This window comes from Anas acuta, chromosome 1 (assembly GCF_963932015.1).
Source record: "Anas acuta chromosome 1, bAnaAcu1.1, whole genome shotgun sequence".
Lineage (NCBI taxonomy): Eukaryota > Metazoa > Chordata > Aves > Anseriformes > Anatidae > Anas > Anas acuta.
The window spans coordinates 131,343,934-131,369,034 of record NC_088979.1 but is presented as its reverse complement, the minus strand read 5'-3'; the positions used below and the strand labels follow the sequence as shown (position 1 = coordinate 131,369,034).

The 25,101-nt window shown below is 37.0% G+C and overlaps 1 protein-coding gene across 8 annotated transcripts in view; it reads left to right on the top strand.

The window, feature by feature from the left end:
* Positions 1-25,101, top strand: part of SCUBE1 (signal peptide, CUB domain and EGF like domain containing 1) — a 255,507-nt gene that overhangs the window by 150,024 nt on the left and 80,382 nt on the right. For 6 of the 8 annotated variants that reach the window (XM_068656700.1, XM_068656690.1, XM_068656659.1 and 3 more), the window contains 3 exons: positions 3,282-3,398; positions 6,317-6,406; positions 24,526-24,642. In XM_068656700.1, the coding sequence (XP_068512801.1) occupies positions 3,282-3,398; positions 6,317-6,406; positions 24,526-24,642 (324 nt within the window). The remainder of the gene's footprint in view (positions 1-3,281; positions 3,399-6,316; positions 6,407-24,525; positions 24,643-25,101) is intronic. The other 2 variants (XM_068656671.1, XM_068656665.1) reach the window with 1 other exon arrangement.

Genomic DNA, 25,101 nt, shown 5'->3' with positions numbered 1-25,101 from the left:
TGTCCATCAGAAGTTACCATTTTGTCCTTTTTCATTTGCCTCTTCAATGCCACAAACTTAAAGAACACACACATAGTCTGTTGCATAGCTGTAGAGTCCAAATTTGTAAGAAATAATTTTTAAAAGAACACTTTTTTCTTATGAATTTGCTTTAATGCTTTCTGATAAAAATGGAGTCAATCTGGATGTCCCTTTGCTCTTAAGTATTTTTCATGATTTACAAATATTTGTAAGAGACAGTAAAAGGAACTGACCTAAATTGTACATTAACTTATTGGGTAGAGCAGGAACCAGTATTCCTCTAACTTTAGTATACAAGGAAACTATAAAACAAGTGTGTGATTCTGCAGGATGTACTATAAACAGCATCAGACAAATGTAAGGAAAAGTCCATTATGTTATGTGGATCAGAGTAACTGTGTTAAGATACTTTCATCTCTTCCAGTGGAGGTTTTTAGTTTTTTGACTGCACTGCAGTCAAGTTGTCTGAAGTAAAATAGTTAATAAAAATACTGTTGGTAATATATGTATTTAAGTATCTGGCATAAACAGCACCTTTAAGTTAATTTGTGATGGCACTGCAGTCCAACAGGAATGGAAACATTGAATGAATCTCCGAGTAGTCCAAGAGGCATGCAGGGTTGAGAAGGAGGGGAAGATAGGTAAATGAAAATTACCTTGCCTTGAATTAGCTCTGCCAGTGTGCACCCTTTACCATGAATACTGCAAGCAGTTGCCTTCTGCACCACTTACAGCTCCTGGTTGATCACATCCCAGACACAGACAGCCAGAAGATCAGCTCACATTTGCAGTCAGCCTGCAGCCACCTGATTTCAAACATCCTCTGCCTGTAACTGTACCTTTCAGTTAGGCTATAAAACAGTATTACATCTACTCCCAGATTAACAAAAAAGTGTTACTGTTCTGCACATCATGTGACATAGAGAGGGAGCCACAAGAAAAAGACACACCAAAAATAATTGCAAATCAAAGAGTGGAGAAAAAGAAGTGAACGAGGACAGGCATAGTGTTGAGCAGGAAAATGATTTTCATCATGACTGCATTGAAAAAGTGGGAGTTTTAAGAAGGAAGAATTGACTAAAAATTTTAAGTTTTTGTTTTGTATCAAAAATAAAAGCGTAATTGTTACTGTGTATTGAAAAAAAAAATGTTGCTTCAATTTGATGCAAAGTAGAATGGTTTTCTTTAGGTATTTTTTCAGAAAAACAAAACAACGGTTAGTTATACAACAGAAGAAAGAGATGAAATGACTGAGGGTGGTTGCTGCTTGGAGGTTTTTTTTAATGTAATTCTCTGGAAGCATGGGATTGTTATGATTTGAATTAATTCCCTCCTCTATCTGGTGGGACTGGACCCACAATTCCCATTTTGCAGCCTAGTGCACTGTCAGGCTCCAGTAAAAAAAAAAAAAAAAAAATCAAGCTGCTGTCCATCTTTCTCACCGCCATTCTTTTCAGTTGGGTAAAATACTAGCATTCATGGAAGGAGAGGCAGGAATCCAGGCAGGCCATCTTCTTAGGGATTGTTTTGACTACACCAAGAGATTATTCTCTCACTATCTCTCAACATCACAGGGATTTTGTTCAGGTTGTACAATGTCAAGGACCAAGAATGCTTGCACCCAGAAAAGCCTCTGGTCTACACTCACTTAGGAGAGGGACAATTTCTGTTGTGACCTTAACCAGACTTCAAGAACTGTTCACATAAACTAGAGGTTCCTATGTTGTCGAGAGATCTAATGGGAATTCTATTGGATATGGTGAGGTGGTCTCCCTCAATTTCTTTTGCTAGAAGTGTTCCATTTTATGCAAAATACTTCAGTGGTTACTGAGAGTGCATGACTTCGGCACATGGGACACTCACAGCAGATGTGAGATATTTCAATTACCGATACTATTACTAGAAATTCCAGTCTACTTCATTTTAAGAAGCTAGTGTTAAAGCAGAGTTACTGAGGTCACTGGGAAATTTTGAGTTCAGCTCTGTTGGATTAAGTAGAAGCACAGTTTAGATTTAGATCCCCAATTTTAAAATCCTGTTAACTATTATCTTAGTTTTATGGTATATTGCAATTTGCTACCGTGGCTCTTATATAAACTCTCTTATCTAGGAGAAAATTTCTGCTGAAGACCAATGTGAGGAATTTCATTCTGATTAATAACAGTCAGTATTTAAATTACTCTAACATAACAGAATATCTAAGTCCTCTGAAATTTCTAAGTATATATAATCATACATTGAATTTCCCCCGTATCTGGTAATAAAAATATATCCATAAAGAGTCCAGTCCAAAATACCTGTACAATAGACAATAAAGACAATAAAGTGAATTCAGAGCTAGCTTGTTCAGCATCAAGCTATGTGACTGCAAAAGATTAAACAGAACAGGGGAAAATTAGAGACATTGTATACCAGGTTTATATTTAAAAAAATAGTTTGTCAGAAATTAAATCCATCAAGTGGCAAAAAATCAATCTATTAATTCTTGTAAACTTCAAAACTGTACCTGTCAGGAAAAATGTTTGCTTTAATGTATATTTAGTATTTTTTTTTTGAATAGATAACATTTTAACTGCCAAAAGCAATTTTGCACTGTATACTTGTAAGTAAAAGCGACCTTTCCAATGCTTTCTCCCTAGTAGAGGCCAGTACACTGTGGGGCCATATTAACATTATATTTTTTGTCTCAGGGAAGAAAAAAAAAAAAACTGCTTTATTTAAAATGTTCTTCTACTCTAGGAGGACCACTACTTGAAACAGTAGATTTCAAGTCTTATGTGGTTCTGTTCTTGCTGTTTGGTCTCTGCTTCCTCTACTTAGAAAGTAAAGAAGAACAAAAAAAGAAAGTCTGTCTATAGACTCTGTATTAGGAGACTGCTCATTTCTTTCTGCTACATACATCACAGATGTGTACATAAAAGCATATAGCTGTTAGGAAGAGATGAAATTGGCTGACCACTCATGCTAAAATTACTAATAAAAATAGACTGGTGGAAAAGCAGCACATGCTTCATTTTTCTTTCTTTCCTTTTCTTCACTTCATGGATTGAATAAGTAAGGCATGAGGCAGGAGCGTGACTAAGACAATGTGGCTCAGAAAGAATAAAGAATGCAAATAACTACAAATAAGAATGTTATGTTGCCTTATGTCTTGGTTTGTTACTGCTCTTCTGTATTCTGAAAGGCCCTTAAGACTAATTGGTTTCATTGTCATTTTATTTATATATACATATATACACATTCATTTGGGGCTTAATTAGTAACCTGTAACTATGGGAATGGAGGCTGCCAACACACCTGTGATGACACTGATACTGGTCCTGTGTGTGGTTGTCATCAGAAGTATGCCCTACATTCAGATGGCCGAACCTGCATTGGTAAGTACTTCTCTGCAGCACATTTTATTTCATATTCCTCGTAGAATACATATGTGCACATAGGTGTGTGTGTGTGTGTGTGCGTGCACATGTGTGTGTTTGTATCTCCCAGGAGTTTAGCATCATTGCTGAGAGAAGTGTGTAACAGCAGTTCCTGGCCATAACAGCAAAGATCATGCTATGTATAAAGAGAAGCATTTGTGTGTTTTGTCAAAATATTTGCTAATGAAGTATCCCTTTGTTACTCTTCTTTAACTTTTATTTATTTTCATTACTCTAATATTTTTTTAATGAAAAGGTGTAGAACTTTCATAATTATGTATGAAAGTTTCATTACATAATTAGTATGAAAGTTCATCTCTTCTGTTCACTTTCATGAGTCAGACTTCCTTGTGTAAGTAAAGTGAGGAAAATGGTCACGTTTTTCTAAGCTGTTACTGTGGAAAATGAAACATCGTGATGTGCTTTCTTCCCTGATGTATTTTTTATGATTCTAAAAATTACAGCACTTGTAGCGAATATGCTTTCATTAGATTATCAGTAGGAAAGCCATTCAAGAGACAAAGCATCTTGGGAGATGTTATGCAAACATTTATGATTATAAAATATATTATTTGCTTAACACTGTTTCTTTCTACTCCCTGCATTTTTTAAATAAAAAGGGATATTTTTGCACAATGTAAGTTAGAATTCAAAGATTCTTACAGGCTAGAGCCTAAAATCCATAATGGCTTTCATTAGTATTGTGGTCTTTTTGACTTTTTTGTTTGTTTAATTTCAAGTTCTTATGAATTCCTAGTAATTTCCTGAGGTTAAAAATAAAAAATGAAAAAATGGACGTTTATCATCTTTTCTCTCCTTTGTCATTACTGCAAGACAAAGCACTTGATCTAAAATCCATGGAAATCAGTCAATTATCTTTAGTGATCTCTTGATCAGATCCATGGCATAAAACTCAGAGGCTGCAAAGAACTTCATTTGCTTTTGAAGGATTTGATTGCACGAATTGTATGGCAGGATGAGAGTTGTATGGGCAGAGGCAGAGCTGAACAAGGTTCAGCACTGGTCTTTGCCTTGCTGTGTTGTAGACAAGCTGCGTCTCAGCTTACAGGATCTCTCAGCTAGTACTTTTTGATTAACACAGTGGACTCAGTCTTACAGTCCCTCTGTTTAAATAACCCTCCTTGAAGCCTGTGGCATTTCTAGATGCAGAGAATTTGCAAGAGTGAGGGCCTTGAGAGCAGGTTATACTGAATGGATTATTGATCTTCTGTTTCTTAACATTCACTAATATCCTCAGATCAATGTTTTATATTATCCAGCATGTAAAAAATGATTTAAAAAGCTGTATGCACTGCACCTGTTTTTTACTTTTCTTTTTTTTTTTTTTTTTTCCATTTTTGTAATGTAATACATATAACTTCATGTTACATTCCTTGGTCTTGTGATGTAAGTCACATATTACTGCCTGTGCTGATTTTCTTTCCACTAAGTAGTTCTTTCTCTTAGAATACTTCTTTTTTATTAATATTCTTTTTTTTACATTTTTATACCTGCTTCCTGGTGATGGTTCCTGATTGCCTGTCTTGTCTGATAACTGACGTTCATTAATTATTTACAGAGAAAAAAAAAAAAATCAAACAAAAGCCTCTATTGCAGCCTGATCCCATCTAGAACTTGTTAAAAACAAAACAAAACAACTCTTGTTACTACTCAACTATGTAGTGTTGCCACAAAAAAAAAAAAAACCACCTGCCAGCCTCCTCCTCCTCCTCACTTCAGTGATTCCAATGTTTGCTGTCTTCAGTGGTGTATAGATTCCAGACATCACTGCAAGAATGCAAACTTCTGCAATCCCATATAAATACTTTTTGACCCTTTGTCTAACATATTTTGTCTTTGCTTAACTAATCCTTTTATTTTATGTTTATGTTTGCTGCATGTGAAAGTCCCCACTTTCATTTTGGTTTTTGTTTTGCTAATAAAGCAATTCCTTTTCTGTATAGATCATTTTATTTACCAAGCTGCTGCTTCTCCATTGCTCTCCTGTATGAGAAATCTTTATTTTTATTTCACTTACTGATCACCTCTTCCCACACTTTTGACTGTTTCTGTGTATTTCTAATGAAGCATAACCAAAGTCCTCATTATGCTGTCTGAAACTCTTACCTATAGGACATCAGAGACTACTTTGTACAATGACATTTTCTGACATCATCTTGCTCAATGCATGCTCATAAGTTTACTAAACCCTGTTCTTGCAACATCCTTTCTAGCATTGAATGTTTAGCTAGTAGTGTTTCATAGACAAGCAGGCAACCAGCACTGCCCAAATTGATCTTTTTTGTGTTTGTTTGGTTTGTTGTTTGTTTATTTTTGTTGTTGTTTTTGTTCAATTTGCATGCTGTTGTTTGGTTCCTCTTCATGATGTGTCAATGTGTACAAGACTATGGTGCATCCATGCCCATCCATCACCGGACTCTTGCTTTCTCTGTTTGTCTTGGTCTTCCGCCTGCCAATTTCAGATCATGACGCCACCACTAGCCTGAATCACTTTACAGTTTGTCTTTAATAGGTTGCTTAGCTAGCATCCTTGAATTTTAATTTCCATCATTAACACTTCTCTGGGGTACTCATGTTAGCTGCCTTGTTCTCCAGTAGTAATCAACCTTCATGTATCTGATTACTTTGTAGTTGACCATTCTTCCTCCTCCCCCTCTTTCATCCTCCTTTCCCAAAACTCCCTTTAATTTTTTCCTGGGGTCTTTAAGGGAATTAACTCTCTAACGGGGATTTAGTGCTTTCATGCCTTGCTTCTTGGCTTTGGCTGTGCCATGCCAAGAAACTGTCTTAGGCAGTGGAAAATTGGGCTTGTGATTAACCAACTGCTCCATGTTTGTCCCTTACTTGTGTTTTAGAGAAGGATGAGGCTGCAATTGAGAGTTCTGAGTACAATGCCACGTCAGTAGCTGATGTGGACAAGCGGGTGAAACGGCGGCTACTTATGGGTAACACTTTTCTTCCACTTCCTTTGTTGTGCTCTCACTTTTGTCTGTATGTGCGTGGGGGGTGGGGGGAGAGTTTCTGTTTTGGTCTCATTTGGTCCTTTTGGTTTTGATTTGGTTTGTGTTTTTTGTTTTTGTTTTTTAGCTGACTTTATCTGTGTTGAAAGGTCACCGATTTTGTTAAGTTCTCATCTGTTGTACAACTTCATTTCTCATTTTTAAACTTTATTTTCCTAATGCTGAAGCATTAATGTTCAGTTTCTTCTGCATAAAAAGAAGCTTTTGCCATTAACCTTACTTACCTTATGCAAGCTACTTCTTACATGTGAATCGTGTGTGTTTGTGTGTATGTGTTGCTCTAAGATTCCTAAAGAATCTCATGTTGCAGACTTGCCTTTTAACTTAAAAGTAGATGATGATATAAAACAATGTTCTATTACATATGTGGTGTTAAACAAACAACTGAATTTGCCTACTTTTGATAAAAATGTAAATATTATGACTGGAAATTGATTTTATTTCCTTTGTGTACTGTATTAGTAATTGCTGAAAGATTTTTTCCCTAGTGACTAGTGAGCTTCCTTATGTTCTTCTTTCAAGACTAAAGCATGTCTTGTTTTTCTGTATTGGTGGAGCCTGAGAGTGGAAGAGATGAGGGTGTGCATTGGACAATGAAGATAATTCTTTAGTTTCTCTAGTTAACCCATTGCTCACCTTTGTGCTAGTCTTCTTATGTTACTTTTGTGGCCATTAGTGAGAACGACCTCTTGATAACTTGACAGGGTAGTGGCTGAATCTCTACCAGATTCTTTTCATGTGACAAAGGACACAGGGTAACATAGACTGCTGAATGATGCCAGCAGTTTGGAGGCTTCCAAGTGGTTTATTACTCTGTATTTTCCATTCTGATGCCCTATACGCCACATACAATATTTCTATTAGTTTTAATCATAGCAATCATTGATGAGATATACCCAGTGAACCATTTACAAGATAGGGGTTCTTCACTCACATAAGAGATTATGGCATGATGAGATTCTGCTCTTTTCCCTTCTGGTTGTTTTTTCCTTTCCTAAAAACAGTAAGCCTATCACACACTCTGCCCTTGGCAGGCTCAGCTCTGGCTGTAAACATCTTCACCTACCTAGAAGAACCACCTTTGGAAGACCAGAAGTCTCAGTTTGAGTTAATTGGTGGGCTAATAGTTGCAGTAGGTGACAACACTTGCACAATTTTCATACCACGTCATATCTTCTCACCCATGCTAAACCATCCACTTAATCATAGGACAGCAGACAGACCCTATGTTAGAAATCACAGGGTGTTGTTAAGTCTGAAATTGTATTAGATGATAATATTGAAGTAAAATATTTTCCCTCTTGTGAACGCCTGTGCATATGTTCCTTTATTTTTAGAATATCTGTGCTTGTTAATTTGCAATTCGCTCACAGATCTAGCAAGTGACCCATAAAAATTTGTTTTTTAATGGTGCCCTGTTTAAACTGATTTAAGCTGACAAAAGCTATGAGGCAGCTCATCTTGCTTTCTAAAGGTGGTAGTAACACTTCTAGTTGTAATTCCAGTGAGAGCCATCATCGCACAGGAAGTCAGTAAAAAATCATGGAAAGGACCTATATACCATTGGAAAATGCAGTACTCAAGGTCTATCTACAAAGTGAAATTACCCAGCCCATGTAAAATGTGGTTTAGAGGGACTGAGCAGCATAGTGTACTGCTTCGCTACTTTGCCCTCTGATAGAAGCAATTATCCAACCTGAGAGTAAGTTCACAGTGCTTACAAGAGTTCAGGCACAGAATTAAAAAGATACTATGAAAAACAAGCTTCTTAGTTACACTAGGCCTGCAAGTTCCAAGACAAAAATAGACTCTGTAAGTAGGTTTAGGGAGATAGTTAAAAAAATCAGTTTGCAAAGCACATTGTATAACTCTTCAGTACCTCCTGTATCAGCCGGTATTGGCCAAGAGCTGACAGTTTCTGGACAGCCCCTGTTTGAACAAGTGATTCCTTAGAAGAACATTAACTAGGGTTGTACAGAAATTTAATTAGAAACTGAGACTTGAGTGGGTAGCTTACTATTTAGGGACTTATCTGATTGTTTATTTCTACTCTATGTTATGATACTCATAAAATCCATAACTGATTTTTTAATAGAGTTTTATTACGTTTAAAAAGTGTAGTGCATTTCCATAAAATTCCAAATTTCTTCATGTGCTTTCTAAACAGTTGTTCTAGAAAGCACTAGAAAGTTCCTCAGAAAACCTTACCAGCTCTTGCAAATGGACTGCTGCAGGCAGTCTTGGAAAAGTAGGAAACGTTGATGACTATGTAATTTTAGTAATCGGATGAAAGATGCCTTCTATCACAAGCCCTGAGACGATCACTACTAGTCCTCTGTCATTTGCTGTATTATTAAAATAACTGTGATCTTCATAACACTTAATATCAGTACAGGCTAAGAACAGTCTTGAGTTAGATTACTTTGGGAGAACACAACTGCTGTCAGATATGAGTGCCAGTGCCACTAATTTCCTACAGGAAGAGTGGCTGCTTCAGTATCTCAGACTGACTCTTAGAAGGGTCTGTGTCCTAGTCATGGTGTGGTTTGTGACCTGCAGCTAAATCTTAAATAGAGAAAACTAGATATACACACCCCATTTCTTCCTGCCTGATTTTTTTTTTTTTTTGAAGTCTTGTGAGGCAGACAAGAAACTGGTCTTCTTAGATGATCTGCAAGAGACTTTCCTTTAGAGCCATCCAGTGATTCTTAGAAATTTTCATCCAATTTCTTTCATAACATTGAGAAATACTGCAGGCTTCCATCTTTTCTTTTACCTCCCCTGTTGTTAGCAAACCACTTGGGTTTAGAGTAGAGAGTTCTCTCATTAAAAAGATGTCACTGAATTTTCTCCTGTCAGTGAAATGTTTTGCCATATTGATCTTCATACACCTTATTTACATTTCCTTCACTTCCACTTCAGTTGCCATTTTAGAGGGAAACCTTTAATTGTATTCCATCCAGATGGACTTCTGCTGTCTGCCAGAATTATGGATACTGAGCCACTGTTTGGTCTTAAGTCTCAGGAAGTCCTCATATCCTAATTAAGGTAATACTTTGCTCTTTGGGGAGTCTACATCAACTCTTAGAAGCAAAAAAAAATATGTTTGTTTGTTTGTTTGTTTGTTTTAATTATATTTAAAAATACAGTCACTTGCTGCATTGTTGTCACAGACCTTACTAGACATATAAATCAAGTTGCTTTAGCAACACCGTCATCGTATGACCCAACTCCTATCCCATAGGGTATTTCTAATGTCTTATTATCTTATCTTCCTATATGGTCAGAACTTTTGAAGAGGTTGGCCTGACCCATTTCTCACCATGTTTCATTTCCCTCCCTGTACTCTCTGCTACTCAAGCAGATCAGGTTGATTTGGGCTTGAACCCATGTAACTTCAGAACCACTGCAAAGGCTCTCTGCATTTCTCTCCCTCACCTTCTGCATACCTTTTCCATTCTTCCCAGAGGTCACTGTTGTAAGATCCCACTTTGGCAACAGAATGTTCTTCCTCTGGTTCTGGAAGGTATAAGGCTGGTTTCTTATCTCAAGAAGACAGTTATACAAAGTTTCTTTTATTATATCAAAGAACAAGGAGCACTGATTGCATTGATCCTGCCTTGAACTTAAAGGAGTGCAGTAACTTCCCTTCCATGTTAAAGGCCAGAATAATGGTACAAATGGTAGTAATACCATCACTACAAACATCTTTGTAACACCCAAAGCGGGCACTGAAATTAACTCTTTCACAAGATGTGCTCATCTCATTGTAAGTCAGGGCTTCTAAAGGTTTTGCCAGTGGGCACTGGCTTCTTGGATCATCAGTAAGGCTATTGGCAGCCTGCTTCAGATACAGGAATGTAATTCTTTTTCTTTCCCTTGAAGATGATTCTGTGATTCTAAGCTGGCTCCCGAAGCCCTTACAAACCATTTTACTGTCAATTAAAGTGCTTGTATAAGCAGTGAAGTATATTGGAAATGTTCTGGACTTTGTTTTTGCTGAAGCTTACCTCTGCCTAGATTGTTTCTTCAGTGTAGGAAGCACTTTAAGTGATTTGTTAATACACGCCAACAAGGACCAGCTTTTCCAGGCTGTAGCTTACATGTACCTGTATTACATTCCATCCCTGATTTCCTAAGAGTGACTTACAGGCAGGTCTTTGGTCAAGTTGCCCAAGTCCCCATCCAACCTGGCCTTGAACGCTTCCAGGGATGGGGCATCCACAGCCTAAAGTGGTACCCTAAAGTGGTACCTGACTTTATATCTTCAGTTTATTTTTTCCTAAACCACAGTTATCTAAGAATAAAGCTATCTTATTTACACTGGCCACCAAGCATGATTTGACTTTGTTTTGTTTAGGAGCAGGAACCTAAGGAGCACTCTTCCCTCACCTGATTGCCTCCATGGCAGAATAGTACCTAGTTATACTTATTTCCACCCCAGGTTATCACTGTAGGTATCAGATGTATACACACTGTAGGTATCAGGCCATGTTGTTAATAAGCAGGGGTAGAACCATCACATGCAAGCTGAACATCCTCCAATCAAGGTACCTCATTGATTTTGTGCCTAACGTTAACAGAAAGGCCATCTAAAGCACCATCTCTGCTTCTGCAGTTTTCCTTCAGAGGCTTCTAGGTACTATGCAGCTCTTAGCAGAGCAGTCTTCTGCATTCCTCATTTCTGATGAAACAAGATTTCCCTTCAGGAAGCTTACATGTACATAAGTCAGGGACTCAAGAAGGCAGACGCCCAGAGGGCAGACACCTGGTGTGTAAATGTCATATTGATAATCATGTGAAGAGAAATGAAGGTCACTTACTTGAGACATGTTGCCATATGCACATTCATATGGTAAGCGACCCTTCTCCCCTTCTTTCTCTTAGTCCAATTGAAAATTCTTGGGATTCCAGAGCTGACAAGAACTGGTGCTATGGCACTATGTTGGTGTTAAGGCTAAAAAATCTCATGTCTTAACTTGCAAGGATATATGCCTTGTATGACCGTGCACATGAATAACATATAAAAACTTTCTACTTTCTCTAGTACGCTGTCTTCTTTTTACTTCTGCCCTTCCCTATGGCACATTGTGATTCTGAGGGTTATCGTTGTATATGCTGCGGAGTATAAGCTTGGTAGAACATTAAGGAGTGTTGTGGTTTAACCTGTCCGGCAGCTAAGCACCACACAGCCATTCGCTCACCCTCCCCCATCCCTCTTTGGGATGGGGGAGAAGATCAGGAGAATGAAGCCTGAGGGTTGAGATAGAGACGGTTTATTAGGACAGAAAATAAAATAAAATAAAATAAAATAAAATAAAATAAAATAAAATAAAATAAAATAAAATAAAATAAAATAAAATAAAATAAAATAAAATAAAATAAAATAAAATAAAATAAAAATGATAATAGTACTGCTAATAATAATGTATACAAAACAAGTGATGCACAATGCAATTGCTCGCCACCCACTGACTGACACCCAGCCTATCCCTGAGTCGTCCCCCCCGGCCAGCGACCCCTGTGTATATATATATATATATATATATATATATATATATATATATATATATATATATATATATGTATATATTGTTCGGCATGATGTCAGATGGTATGGAATACCCCTTTGGCCAGTTTGGGTCAGCTGTCCTGGGTCTGTCCCCTCCCAGCTCCTGCTGCACCCCCAGCCTGCCCACTGGCAGGACAGAGCAAGAAGCTGAAAAGTCGTTGGCTTAGCATAAGCACTGCTCTGCAACGATTAAAACATCAGTGTGTTATCAATATTCTTCTCATCCTAAATCCAAAACATGTAGCACCCTACTAGCTACTAGGAGGAAAATTAACTCTATCCTAGCTGAAACCAGGACAGGAGGCATTATGGCTTAAGCTTTGTAGGAATCATAGAATAACTGTTCTTGCAGACTTTCTAGTCTGTTATGCTTACCTTATCCAGCTGTTGCCTCCAGTCTGGTGTTTTGTTTGTTAAGAATTCAGGACTTAATCTCTCTGAATCACTATTTTCTTTCCAGAGAGATGTACAGTTCTTCCTTGGCTACAGGGAAATAGAATCAACAAAATTAACTAGGATTACCACAGCCTCATAATTAAAGTGATTTTCTCCTGCCAGGTGTAAAATAACGTCATACCAGTATGGAAACAATCACTGGTCACCCTTTCAGTCATCCAAAGATCTCTACCAGTTCACTGTGAATAACTTCTACAAAGTCAAATCTCTGTCTTCACAGAATCACAGAATCACAGAATTTCTAGGTTGGAAGAGACCTCAAGATCATCGAGTCCAACCTCTAACCTAACACTAACAGTCCCCACTAAACCATATCCCTAAGCTCTACATCTAAACGTCTTGAATTACTTTGTAACACACAATGTAATTCATATAGAAATCCACCATTTTCTGGATTTCAGAACTCTCTAGTAGAGCCAAATTTAGTTCCTTTGCAGCTCAGGAAGGAATACTGTAGAACTGTAGAACTTACTGAAGCTGTGCATTCTTCACCTAAAATATTCTTCCATATGATAGAAGTTTTCTGGCAAAAGCCTTTCCTTTTTCTTGAAAGAAAATTTTGTGGGAAGACTATGGTTTTCAAATTGCTTTTGTCTGGAGTGGTCTTCAGAAATAGGGAAACAAACTGGACACAGTATTCTGTTTTGAACACTTGTTTGGGCTGTGAAAAAAATGATACTGAAGCCCTTTTCATGGTGATCTACCACCCATGTTCAAGAGACACATTGGGATGTAAATTCAGACTACCTCATTATTACCTTATGAAGGTGTTCTACTATTTGGGTCCATATTGACAACCAATATAGCCTGATAAGGGCTTGCGATTCTTCAGCTGCAGTAAACATTAACTGATAGAAACTGGAACCAGGGTTTCTAACATGCCATGTAATAACCTAGATACCATGCCATTAGAATAAAGTGTTATGGGCTCTGTTTTTTCATTAGAAATTTTCCAAAAGGCTTAGGTTGTTTTTTTCCAGTGTGAAATAAAAAATGGATTCTGTAGTATTGATTTTTGATTCTCTTTTGATTCTCTTTCAAAATGGAATGATAGTTTCCAGATGTCTCAAAGAGCAGAGAGATGGACAAGTTACTGCTTATTTTCTGCCAAGGCAATTAATTTCTATCATAGTTACAGTCTACCAAGTATCACTTAATGCCAGAAACACCTTTTCAGCATTTACTTCAGTTCTTAGCTCTGTTGTCCTGCCTCCTAGGTGTCTTTCAAATAACTTAAAATGCGTCTTTATTTCTCTGAATGGTGTTTATCTGATTTTAAAATGCTCACTGTCAGAAATCTGCTGTCAGAAAGCCAAATGTGCTGCTCTGTATGCATCATAACCTTTTTGTTCTTTAATTGACAAAGCATTTAAAATGTGTTCTTAACAAGTATATTGCCAGGGGAATCTCTGAGTCAGTTACTAACAGTGAAACCAAGACCCCACTTCAGCTCTTTCTATCAGTTCTATTTTGCTATATGAAATCACAGAAAACAGGGGAAGGAATCCCTGAGGTTATTCATGCATTCTCTCTCTCCCAAGGGCAGATCTTTTCATCTTGAGTTACTGACACTTTTATTAATTGAGTTTGTGAATGGTGTGCTATTTCCTATAAAAATCCCTTTTCTTCATTTCTTTGCTGATGATAAAGTCTCTGACCTTATCTAGAATTCCTACCAATACCTTCCATTGTTTCACTTTTCCATTTTAAATGAAAGGATTTGTCCAAGGCCAAGAGATAGTGCTCCCTAGTGATGTTTGGGGTATTTTGGTATTTCTTAAATGCATCTTCCCTATTTAGAAGGAAAATTAAAATTAAAAAGAAAAAGGAAAAAAAAAAAAAAAGAAGAAAAAAAAAACTAATAGTGCTGTTTATAAGTGACCAGAATGGACTCATCCAGTGTTTATAAAACACCTGATCCAATCTATCAAGTGACATTCCCTGAATGTATACTGTTTCCCTGAAGATGAGCCTGAAACTCTGAAATGAGAACTGCAGGATTAGTGATTCACTGCAAGATTCACCTAGTCATTTCTTCACACATTCCCTATGTGGCAGCGCAGAATTCTCATCCTATTTTCATGCAAATAAAATTCTACCAATCATGAAATTGAAACAAAATGAGGAGACAAGCATAACAGAGTGAAGAATTCCACATCCTGCAAGTTACCCTTTCTGTCTCATGTTTTTCATTCCCTGAATATGAAGCTCTTTCACTTTCTCCTTCTTTCTGTTCACAGCTATTTGTTTCTTTCATTATACTCTTCTGAATGCTCTTTCTCTATCCTTTCAGCATCACAAAACATAATTTGCATGAGAATAACATTGTTCTGACTTAACTGAAAATTCAATTATTTTAGTTGTGTGTTTAATTTTCTCCTTGTGCTTGTTGTTCTTTGGGTCTTTCCTTCTATCCTGATCTTATGCTGTATGCTGCATGCACTGCCACTTGCAGTAAAATTCTTTTTATGGATGGCAGCAGCAGTCTTGTCACGTGTCCTCTGTCTCATTGCCTTGTTACCCACACTGCTTATTCTCTCTTATTTAAAAGCAAGCTCAACTGTATAATCAACAGAACTTTTCCCTCCAAAATTACCTTTCCCAAGTTAAGCTTTAGTGTCTTCCAAGTTTTGGGCTTAAAGAATTTTTTTGGTCAGAATTTGAATGGGATTTTGAATGTTATTTTATCCAGTTAGATATCTTTGTTAGGCTTGGTCATGCAACTCACCTGCATAAACCGGTGATGACACCAGTGGTAAATCTGTTCCTTAAGATTCCTCTACATAATATAAATGTTAAGTGGAGGAGTGCACTATGCAAAAATCTAATATCTGTGGAATTCACAGAGAGCTGTGTTTGTTAGAGATTGTGCTGTGATATCGACCTGAAGTGAAAAAATGAGATGTCAGCACAGGCTTTTTTTTGGGTGTGAGAGAAGGTGACATATTGTAGCTAAAAGTTATGGTATGGTTTGATTTCAGGTACTTTTTTTGTTTGTTTGTTTGTTTATTTGTTGTGTGTGTGTGTGTGTGTGTGTGTGTGTGTGTGTGTGTGTGTGTGTGTGTTTGCTAAACTGGATGAATTTAGTGTTGTTGAAAGTGAGGGAGCCAGTTCCACTCAGCTGGGCAGGATCTGTCTCCTATAGAACTGCTCTAATACTTTACAATCATACTGTTTCCTTTGATAACTGTTTCTTAACCTTAACATAATAGCAACTAGCACAGTTGGGTCATTATGTTAATCCTTATGAAGGCTTCAGAATGCTAAGAAACCAGATGCAAAGAATCATTACAGATTATGACAATTAATGCTTTAAGATTAGGCTTTCTCAACACCTTTTTATGTCTTTTAGGATAGGTAAGAATGTTATCTCTTGGCTCAAACACAGAAGCAGTTTACAACTGCTTTAGCTATGGCACATCTGCTGAGGAACAGAGATTGTCAGTAGGTTTAACCCTTTTTGCCACTCCACTTGCCAGGCAATATTACATCACAGATTAAGATTTCTTCTGACTCAGTGAACTTAAAGCTTCTGCAAGTGAATTTCGAATGAAGGGCAATGAACTGCTAGACTGCTTTAACTTGCACTATGGGCAGTGTTATTGTTTGGCCAGTCATATGAACTAGGTAGGGAAAACATGTCCCTCAGGTCCTCCTTTCAGCCATACTTACCTCTCACCATTTCAGTCTTAACAGAATACAGAAATTTGGGAAACTTGGAAACAATTCTTTGCTTTGAGGGACTGCTATCTCTTCTTCTCCCTACTGTCTTAAAGTCAGACATTGCCCAGATTTGTGTCTTCAGGCAGCGTTAAGCACCTCAGTCGCCTTTAAATTTGAGAATCAGCACAAACCTGCCTCTCCATGTTTCCAATAGCAATTATCTTCAAATCAGGTACTAATTACTAATCAGTGAGAAAAGAGGGTGCGTGCTTGTTGTGACTTGTCAGGCAGCTAAGCACCACATAGCCATTCTCTCACTCCTCCACAGTGGGATGAGTGAGACAACTTAAAAAGGTAAACGTGTGAGAACTTGTGGATTGAGATAAGGACGGTTTAATAAGAAAGTGAAGAAGAAGAAATAAAAAATAAAAAAACAAGTGATGCACAACACAATTGCTCACAACCTGCTGACCAATACCCAGCCAGTCCCTCAGCAACAGTAGCCTCCTCCTAGCCAACTCCCCACAATTTTGTTGTTCAGCAGTGTCGTATGGTATGGAATATTTCCTTGGTCAGTGTGGGTCAGCTGTCCTGGTTGTGTCGCCTCCCGGCTTCTTACCACCCCCTTCAGCTTACTTAATGGCAATGCAGAAGCCAGGCTGTTCAACAACTAAAACATCAGTGTTACCAACATTATTTTCATTCTAAGTCCAAAACACTGTACCATACCAACTGCTCTGAAGAAAATTAATTATGTCCCAGCTGAAACCAGGACAGAGCTGTACCTTTTGTATTATATGGATTTCACCATCTTTAGTTTGATGACATAAACCAGCAGATATGACCAATCCTAATCTTTTACTGCCTACACATTGCTGCATATATCCTTTTTGTCTGCACAAAGCCTGAAGAGAGAAGGTCAGTCAAAATCATAGAATATGATTTAGGATAGAAAATATAAAATAGAAATCATTAGCTATACAGAATTTTTTCATTTCTTCCACACATTATTGAGAACAGCTCTTTGATTTACAATTGTTCCCTGCTCTTTCCAGTCATTGTTTTGTGAGCAAGAGAATGATAACACATAGGGCTTCTCGATCCTGCTGACTGCAGGCTGTCATGCTGGGTAACTGAAGAGATCAGAGAACCAATTCTCAATATCTCCAAAGGAAACTCCTTGTTGCTAGATAGCTTGGTCTTCCTTTCATGCCTTATGGTGCCTTTGTTATAGAGCTGCATATTGATGAGAAAAAGGGAACTGACAATGATTACTAGTGCAATGTTTTTACACTTCTTATAAACTCTGGTAATAACATGCAATTACGATCATCATCCTCCACGCTGAGATCCACACAGCATTCATCTGTCTTTTTTCTTTTTCAGGATACTATGTAGACCTGCACTGGTCTACACAGCAAAAATACACTACACTGACTGGTGTCTTGGTAGCCCACACAGTGGTGCATTGGCTGCAGATCAGCACTTGTGCTTTTGAACAGTAATACTGTAAACCCAAGTTATATTTAACATATTTTTCTGAGGGCTCTTTGTGACTGCCTTCTGGCTCAACCTTCTTGTGGGACAAGCAGGATTGCACCTTTTCAGTGCTAATAGGGACCTCAGCTCTTTATAAAATTTTAAATTCATCAGTTACCTGCTTACCTGCCTAACACTTGTGTACCATGTGAATTTTTAGGTCTTCTTAAAAAAACACGATCAATTCTTTTGTTACTTCTTCACTTCATTCCTTAAAGCCAAGTACTGCATTTTTAGTTTTTTTAAACCTTTTTATCCTGTAAGAGAATCATTTGAAAGTTTTATATTATCTTAAGCAAATTTTTATCACACTGAATAGTACACCAAATGCTTTGATAGGTTGACTGAGACTTGGAAAGGGGAGTTTTGCATATATCTACAGATGTATACACACATTCCAGAGTGTAGGATTAATTTTTTATGTACAACATAATTAGTGCTAATGCAAAATGACTGACCTTGGTTAGGACAAAGCAGAAACACTTTCATCTGTTAGATGAAGCTTTCTTATATGAATCCTGCTGCATATTATGCTAATCTAAATGAACTTCAGAGTGGATTGAAAAGATGAAATTCTCTTATCCCTGTAAAAAGTTATGTTTAAAGAGGAATATATATGATCAGGGCAAAAAGTAAATTAAGACTTGGGAGTGCCAGGGCTCGCTTTTGATTTCTGTACTACTGGTAGCAATTTCTGTACTATTTGTAGTAATAAAAACAATGGTATTTAATGTTTCAAGATGATGTGTGCTAATGAATTTCAGAAGATCTTGTGAGTGTAGGAAATACTGCCCCTGTTTTACGTGAAGAGACTAGTATATCACAAAATGTCTTGTGAGCTCCAGCACAAATAATTTGCCAGGGAAAACATAGCAGCTTATGTGAGACTAGGGAAGAAGTTTAGGTCTCTAATTCCATGCTCCCAACTTTCAGAACATGAGCATTACCTATCAGAAATATGAACATATCAGATTCCAAAGAGATGCTTGAATAGGATATTGAGTAGATATGAATTTGACATACTCCTTTCTGTGTTCATGGTCCTTCTCCCTCTACCCCTTCAATATTTTTTATCAGAAATAAATAACGTGAAGTAAAAGTGAAACTCAGCTTCTTTAGTCTCTTTTGAATAGCTGAATCATAGACTCACGTAAGTTGGAAGGGACCCTGGAGATCATCTAATCTGACCTGCTGGTCAAAGGCCAACTATACCAGGTTGCTTAGAGCCACATCCATTTGAGTTTTTAACATCTTCAAGCATATAGATTTCAGAGCCTCCCTGAGCAACTGTTCCAGTGTTTGAATACTGTCATAGTGAACAATTTTTTCCTTGTATCAAGTTGGAATTCCAGATTACATGTGTTGCCTCTTGTCCTTCCACTGTGCACCTCCAAGAAAGGTCTGGTTCCATCTTCTATACACTGCTACATTAGATAGCTATAGACAGAAACAAGATCTCTTCTGAGTATTCAGGCTCAGAAAGCTGTTAGGGCTGAACAGCTCTCTCAGCCTCTTCTGTCATGTGCTCCAACCAAAATGATCTAGGCAGACCTCCACTGAATCTGTTCCAATATGTCCATGCCTTTCCTGCACTGCAGCACCCAGAACTGGACAAAGCACTCCAGATGTTGTTACTCCAAGTGCCAAGTAGATCACTTCTCTTGATCTTCTGGTTGTGCTGGTATTAATGCAGGCCAGGATGTGGATTATCTTCTTTGCCATGAGGAAACAAACCTGAATCCCATTCAGAAAATACTCCTTTTTTTTTTTTTTTTTTTTTTTTTTTTTTTTTTTTTTTTCTACAAAGCTGCTTTCTAGCCAGTAAATGCTCAGCTTTTTCTGTTGTATGGAATTATTCCATCCCAGATGCAGGATTTGCATTTGCCTTCACTGAAGTTCATGATGTTCATTTCAGTCCATTTTTCCAACTTGCTAAGGCCCCTCTGAATAGCAGCCTTAAGTCCCTACTCACCCAATTTTGTACCATCCCCAAATTTTCAGAAAGTGCACTACATCCCAATGTCCACATTGTTAGTACAGACATATTGGCCCTAATATCACTAGCTGAGGGATAATTTTCATGACACACTGCCAGATGGACTTTGTACCACTGATTCAATCATTTGAGCCCTGATCCAGTCGATTTTCTACTTGACATATTATCCACTTATCCAGTGCATAATCATTCTGATCACTGTGGTTATAAGGATACTATGGAAAATAATGCCAAAGCACTTGCGAAATTTAAGGTGAACAGCATCCACAGCCATCTCCTTATGGACAGAGCAGATCATGTCATTTTAGAAGGTGATCATGATAATCGGGCACGATTAGCCCTTAGGAAGTCAGTGCTGGCTGTTCTCAAATCATTTGGTCTTTCATGTTCTTGGAAATGGCTTCCAGCATGATTTTGTTATGTGAGGCTGATTGGCCTGTAGTTACCCAGAGCCTCCCCATTGCCCTTCTTGATGTTTGCCTTTTCCTGTCATCAGGAACCTAACTCATGACTATCAAAGATTATAGACAGTGACCTCACTAAAACATATATTACTTTATAATATTCAGATGTATCCCTTCTGGTCGTGTAAACCTATGTAAGTTTGTTTTGGTTTGCATCATATCTCAGTTCCTAAAACTTGTTTTAGATTTTAGATGAAATTTACCCAAGCTACCAAAGTAAATAATAAAAATTCTAAGATTTGCCTGATTTTCAGTAATGCCTTTGAAATCATGTTATGTTCTTTTGATTGTAGAGGTAAAATGCAACTACAAAAAGTGGAGGCAGTTTTTGAATGGCTTTATGAAATAATCAACCATTTCCAAAAAAAACAGATTTGAATAGAGGCTTACATTTTGAGTGTTTATCTTTTACATATTTCATAAAAAAGATGAAATTTAGTTTTGTAGAAATGTTCCCAAACCATGATAAATGTGTTTTGCATTTCAGGCATTTAATAGTACTCAACACCAAATAAGTCTTGTCTGATGATGTCAGCTTATTTTAAAGGAAGTGACCAGTCCCTGTGGCCACTGTAGTTTAAAAAGATGCAGAACTAGAACCTGGAGAACTCATCTTTCACTGCTAAATCCTTATAGACACTGGAGTGATTAAAGGACTGAATACTGTAACTTCACCTCGTAACTTAGTAAACACTTCTGATCCAGCGCTGAAGGACTTGACAGCTCAAGCATGTATTTTTTATTAGGATATTTAGTTTAATAGGGTGCTTAGAAACAGCACATATCCCATAGTGCAATGAACTATTGCTGAATCAATAAACATTTTAATTTAGTAAAAATGTAGATATTTTTTAAATCATGTTGGTAATGATTTTGGTTACTTCTTTTTTATCAATCTGGGGAGCAGTTACATGAGAGACTGTTACAGAATTAGGATCTTACAGTGGAAAAACACAATATAAGCTGTCCCACAGTGCCTTGTATAAGTAGATGTCCTCTTCTTTAGATTTCAGTTTCTGTCTGAGTTTTCTGGTAGGAATTTGATAAGAATATAAGCAGGGCTGTGAGGATATAAGTAGGATTTTAAGCTCTAGTGAAGTCTAGTTATGAATGATGAGCTTTATCATAATTCAGAAGGAACTGAAATATCAGTTACCCAACACTACTTTGTCTTCCAGTGATTTTCTGCTCCTGCATCAGAACAAAAAAAAAAAAAAAAAAAAAAAAAAAAAAAAAAAAAATATCAGAAACATACCAAAATAATCTGAAAAGAAAAAGAATTTTTAAAAAAAAGGAGCATTAAATAAGGTGAGATTACCTTTCACCAAGACAAAAACTGTGGAAAATAGCCTGTAGGATCAATATGATCATGAAGACTTGATCCAAACTTTGAACATTTGTTCTTTCCCTTCCATATAAGTATAGCATCTCCAGCATGATAGCTTGGAAATAAGTCATTTGTTTCTGCTCTTTATTTGAGACCTAAAATTTTATTTGCATTTCAAATATATACTAAAGTTTGACAGTGGTGAGAAGAATGGGTTGAAATAATTAACAGAAACACCAGTGATGACATGCTTCAGTTTATGTTGTATATAGGCCTCAGCAATTATATTTGATGTAGCTTGTTAATACCTCTTTCCCACATTCTGCTATTCATATTAGCTTTCTTTTACCATTTTTTTCTCATGACTTTAAGTTTAAGGAATTTCATCAATACATCTCCCTGATTATCCATAATGCAAGAGGTACTGTCAGATGTCCTCTCACTCACTTGGGTCTTCATTCTGTTAGAGTTTGTCATGTATTAAAGTCAGAGTCACCAGGAAAGTTGAAGGGTATTTATCCTTTTTGGTTTGTTTTACTAAATCTCTGTGAAAATAAGAAAAGCTGTCTTGATTCTCTCTATTTATACATAGAAATAACTCTTGTTCACTGAATGACCCTTACCCTATAGATCCAGTCATCTGTGCCATGGGAAAAAAAAATTGTTGTGTCTATTCATTTTCACTGGATGTCATCCAGAAAGCAGAAATATTACTGCTTATGTTCATATCTTGGTGATGAACTGCAATAAAGGATTCTTCATATGCCAAAGTTAATCTGCTAACATAAGATTTACTGCTCTTTGCAATGCCATGCCAAACATACATCTTCAACACTTTTTCCTATTTTTTAATCTTAACTCCTTACTTTTGTCAAGTCATCATATCATTAACTTGTACCCAAATTAAAAAAATAAAAATTAAATTAAATGACCTGAAACCTTTTCCCTTCTCTGAAACATAAAATAATTTGATATGTTGCTGTACGAGGACACACACATTCACATACAAATGGAATGACAGCATTGTAATTTACCAAGGAATTCCATAGAGTAGAATCAGCATCTAAGATTCCCAGGATAGTATATGAAAATCAGAGTTTAAGCAGTTAGGTTCGTGTTCTGCAAGTCTTACATAAATGTTCTGTACTCATACAAAATGGCCTTTTAATTTTGTTGGATTAGACAGGTAAGCAAGAACTCTGCCTGAAAATAAAGAGTTGCAGGTTCATCTCCATTTTTAGGAAGTTTTTACTAAAAAGTCAATCCTTTTGTTAGCTGTACTTGCTAGTAGCTTAATGCAAATTCGTTCGTATACTTATTGCTTTTTCTATATGATGTTATTATGTAGCACACATGATATATCTAGTACAGCATAGGTAAATGTATATGGACAGCAGAGCTTTGTCCCATGCTGTTAATGCATGTGTGCCCGTACCACTTGCTTTCAGTTTGTTCATAGGTGCCAGCAACTTATTCCAAAACTGATGTAGAGGTCTGTATCAGTTCAAAACAATAAATAAACAGATGTATTTTTTTCTTACTTTGAAGCAGTGAAGTCCTTCCAAAGGACCAGCCTAAGTTCACACTGAAGGCATTAGCAGAAGCTACTTTAAAATAAAAATCCTATAGTACCAGTTGGTTTAAAAGTAAAGCATTTTCTGTTCTGTGTAAATAATTTTTGATCAACATACTGTTCTAAGGCAATTCTCCATTAGCATATCCTATAGCATATTTTCAGATTCTGTCTACAGAAAACAGTTGTGACACAGACTGTGAATATTCAGCAATAAGAGTCTGTAAATCTGAGTAAATAATGACAAAGCCTCTTCAGGGAAAGCCAAAATGAGGTGAGCTGAGTAGAATAATGGCAATCTTGGGAGGAGCAGGGAGGATATTTTAATTTAATCAAAGCCAGAGCAGCTGAAAAAGATACTATTAAAAGGACTTGGTCTCTGAAGCAGATACTTTTCAGATAAATGCACAGTTCAAACTGACATGCTAAATTGGCATCCTAGCATCCACTCTATTCTCTAGATCAAAGCAAAGTTAATCATTTCACTTGCCTTTTATCTGTTTTATGGATGTGTGTGTATGCATGTGTATGTATGTGTAAGGTGGGTGCATGTGCACACACAAGTAACAGAAAATAACAGCATTAAGAAAGGGGTTTTTGCCTTTTTTGTAATGAAGTTGAAGATTATTTTTTTTATGTAGTGGTACTTAATAGTTGTTGCCCGCTGTTGTAAAAGCTAAGAAGCACTGCAACTTTCTTTCGCCTGTGTTTGCCCAGCCACCCTTCTACATACTACAAGCACTGGGAAATTTCAATGACACAGCTTGGAATGGGTTCAGTGACCTCAATTATGCCCTCCCACCCACTCCAAACTCCTTTCAAATTGCAAAAAGCTTTAAGTGGACAAAACCCAGATGCCTTTTGCTTGTAGTTCAGTAAGAACAGATTGGGCATGTAGATTCTTGTCAAAGTGATATATGTAGTTCATTTTCCATTAACTCTTTCTTAACTAAGGATTTTATATTCTCGGTTCCAAGTCTAGCACTCTGCTTTGCTTTCTACTGCTTTTTAAAGTTCATTATGCCTGCAACATAGTTTTAAAATAATGAACCTTAAAAAGCCTTGGCTAGACATTGACTGATATGAAACAGACTGACTGTTTGGTTCTGCTTTTAAAGGCAATCGCTTTTTTTCTTTTTAAACTTGTTTCATATGTAATAACCCATCCTATTGTCTAAGACAGTTCAAAAGCACTAACTAAATATAATAAATAAAAACACTAGTTTTGTGGGAGAAAGAAATCATGACTTGTGGAAATGATTTACCCGTCAAAACAAGTATGTGGACCCTGATGACCTTGAGAGCTTGATTGAATTGTCTTGCTTAAACTTAGATTGCTTTAATAATGTTATAAAATTGTCCCAAAGAGTTGGTGCCTGTCCCCCCCCCCAGAACATTTCATTACACTCCCTTTCTCCCCCCTCCTCTCTGTCTCTTTCTTTTTCATTCTGCAGAAACATGTGCTGTCAATAATGGAGGCTGTGATCGGACTTGCAAGGATACCGCGACGGGGGTACGATGCAGTTGCCCAGTTGGATTTACGCTGCAGCCTGATGGGAAAACGTGCAAAGGTCAGCTTCTGTTTGCTTTGCAATGCATCATTTGCCTTCAACAGTTCCAGTACAAGATGTAAATATTCGGATATTTAATCAATACTTTTAAGATAAGCCTATTACTCCCAAAGTGATTGCAATTGAGTTCATTAGCTTTCAGCATCTCTAATTTTGTTGTATTTACTTATTTCAGTCATTTTTTCTCTCTATTTATTAGAGGGTTTTATTACTGCAAAGAAATGAGATTGCACTGTTTTCAACTGACCAGAGATTTAGAGGAACAACTCTGGGCTGCAAAAACATACAGTTTCAAAGGATAGTCTGATACCCTTGTAAAAAATCAGTCATGTAATGCTGTCTGAATTTGTCTATTCAAAATTTAGTTTAAAAACTCAGCCAATACTTTGTCACCTGCAGATAATTGTTTATCACCAAATGAGGCTGAGCAAAAGCTCCACAACACAACCAAATAATTGT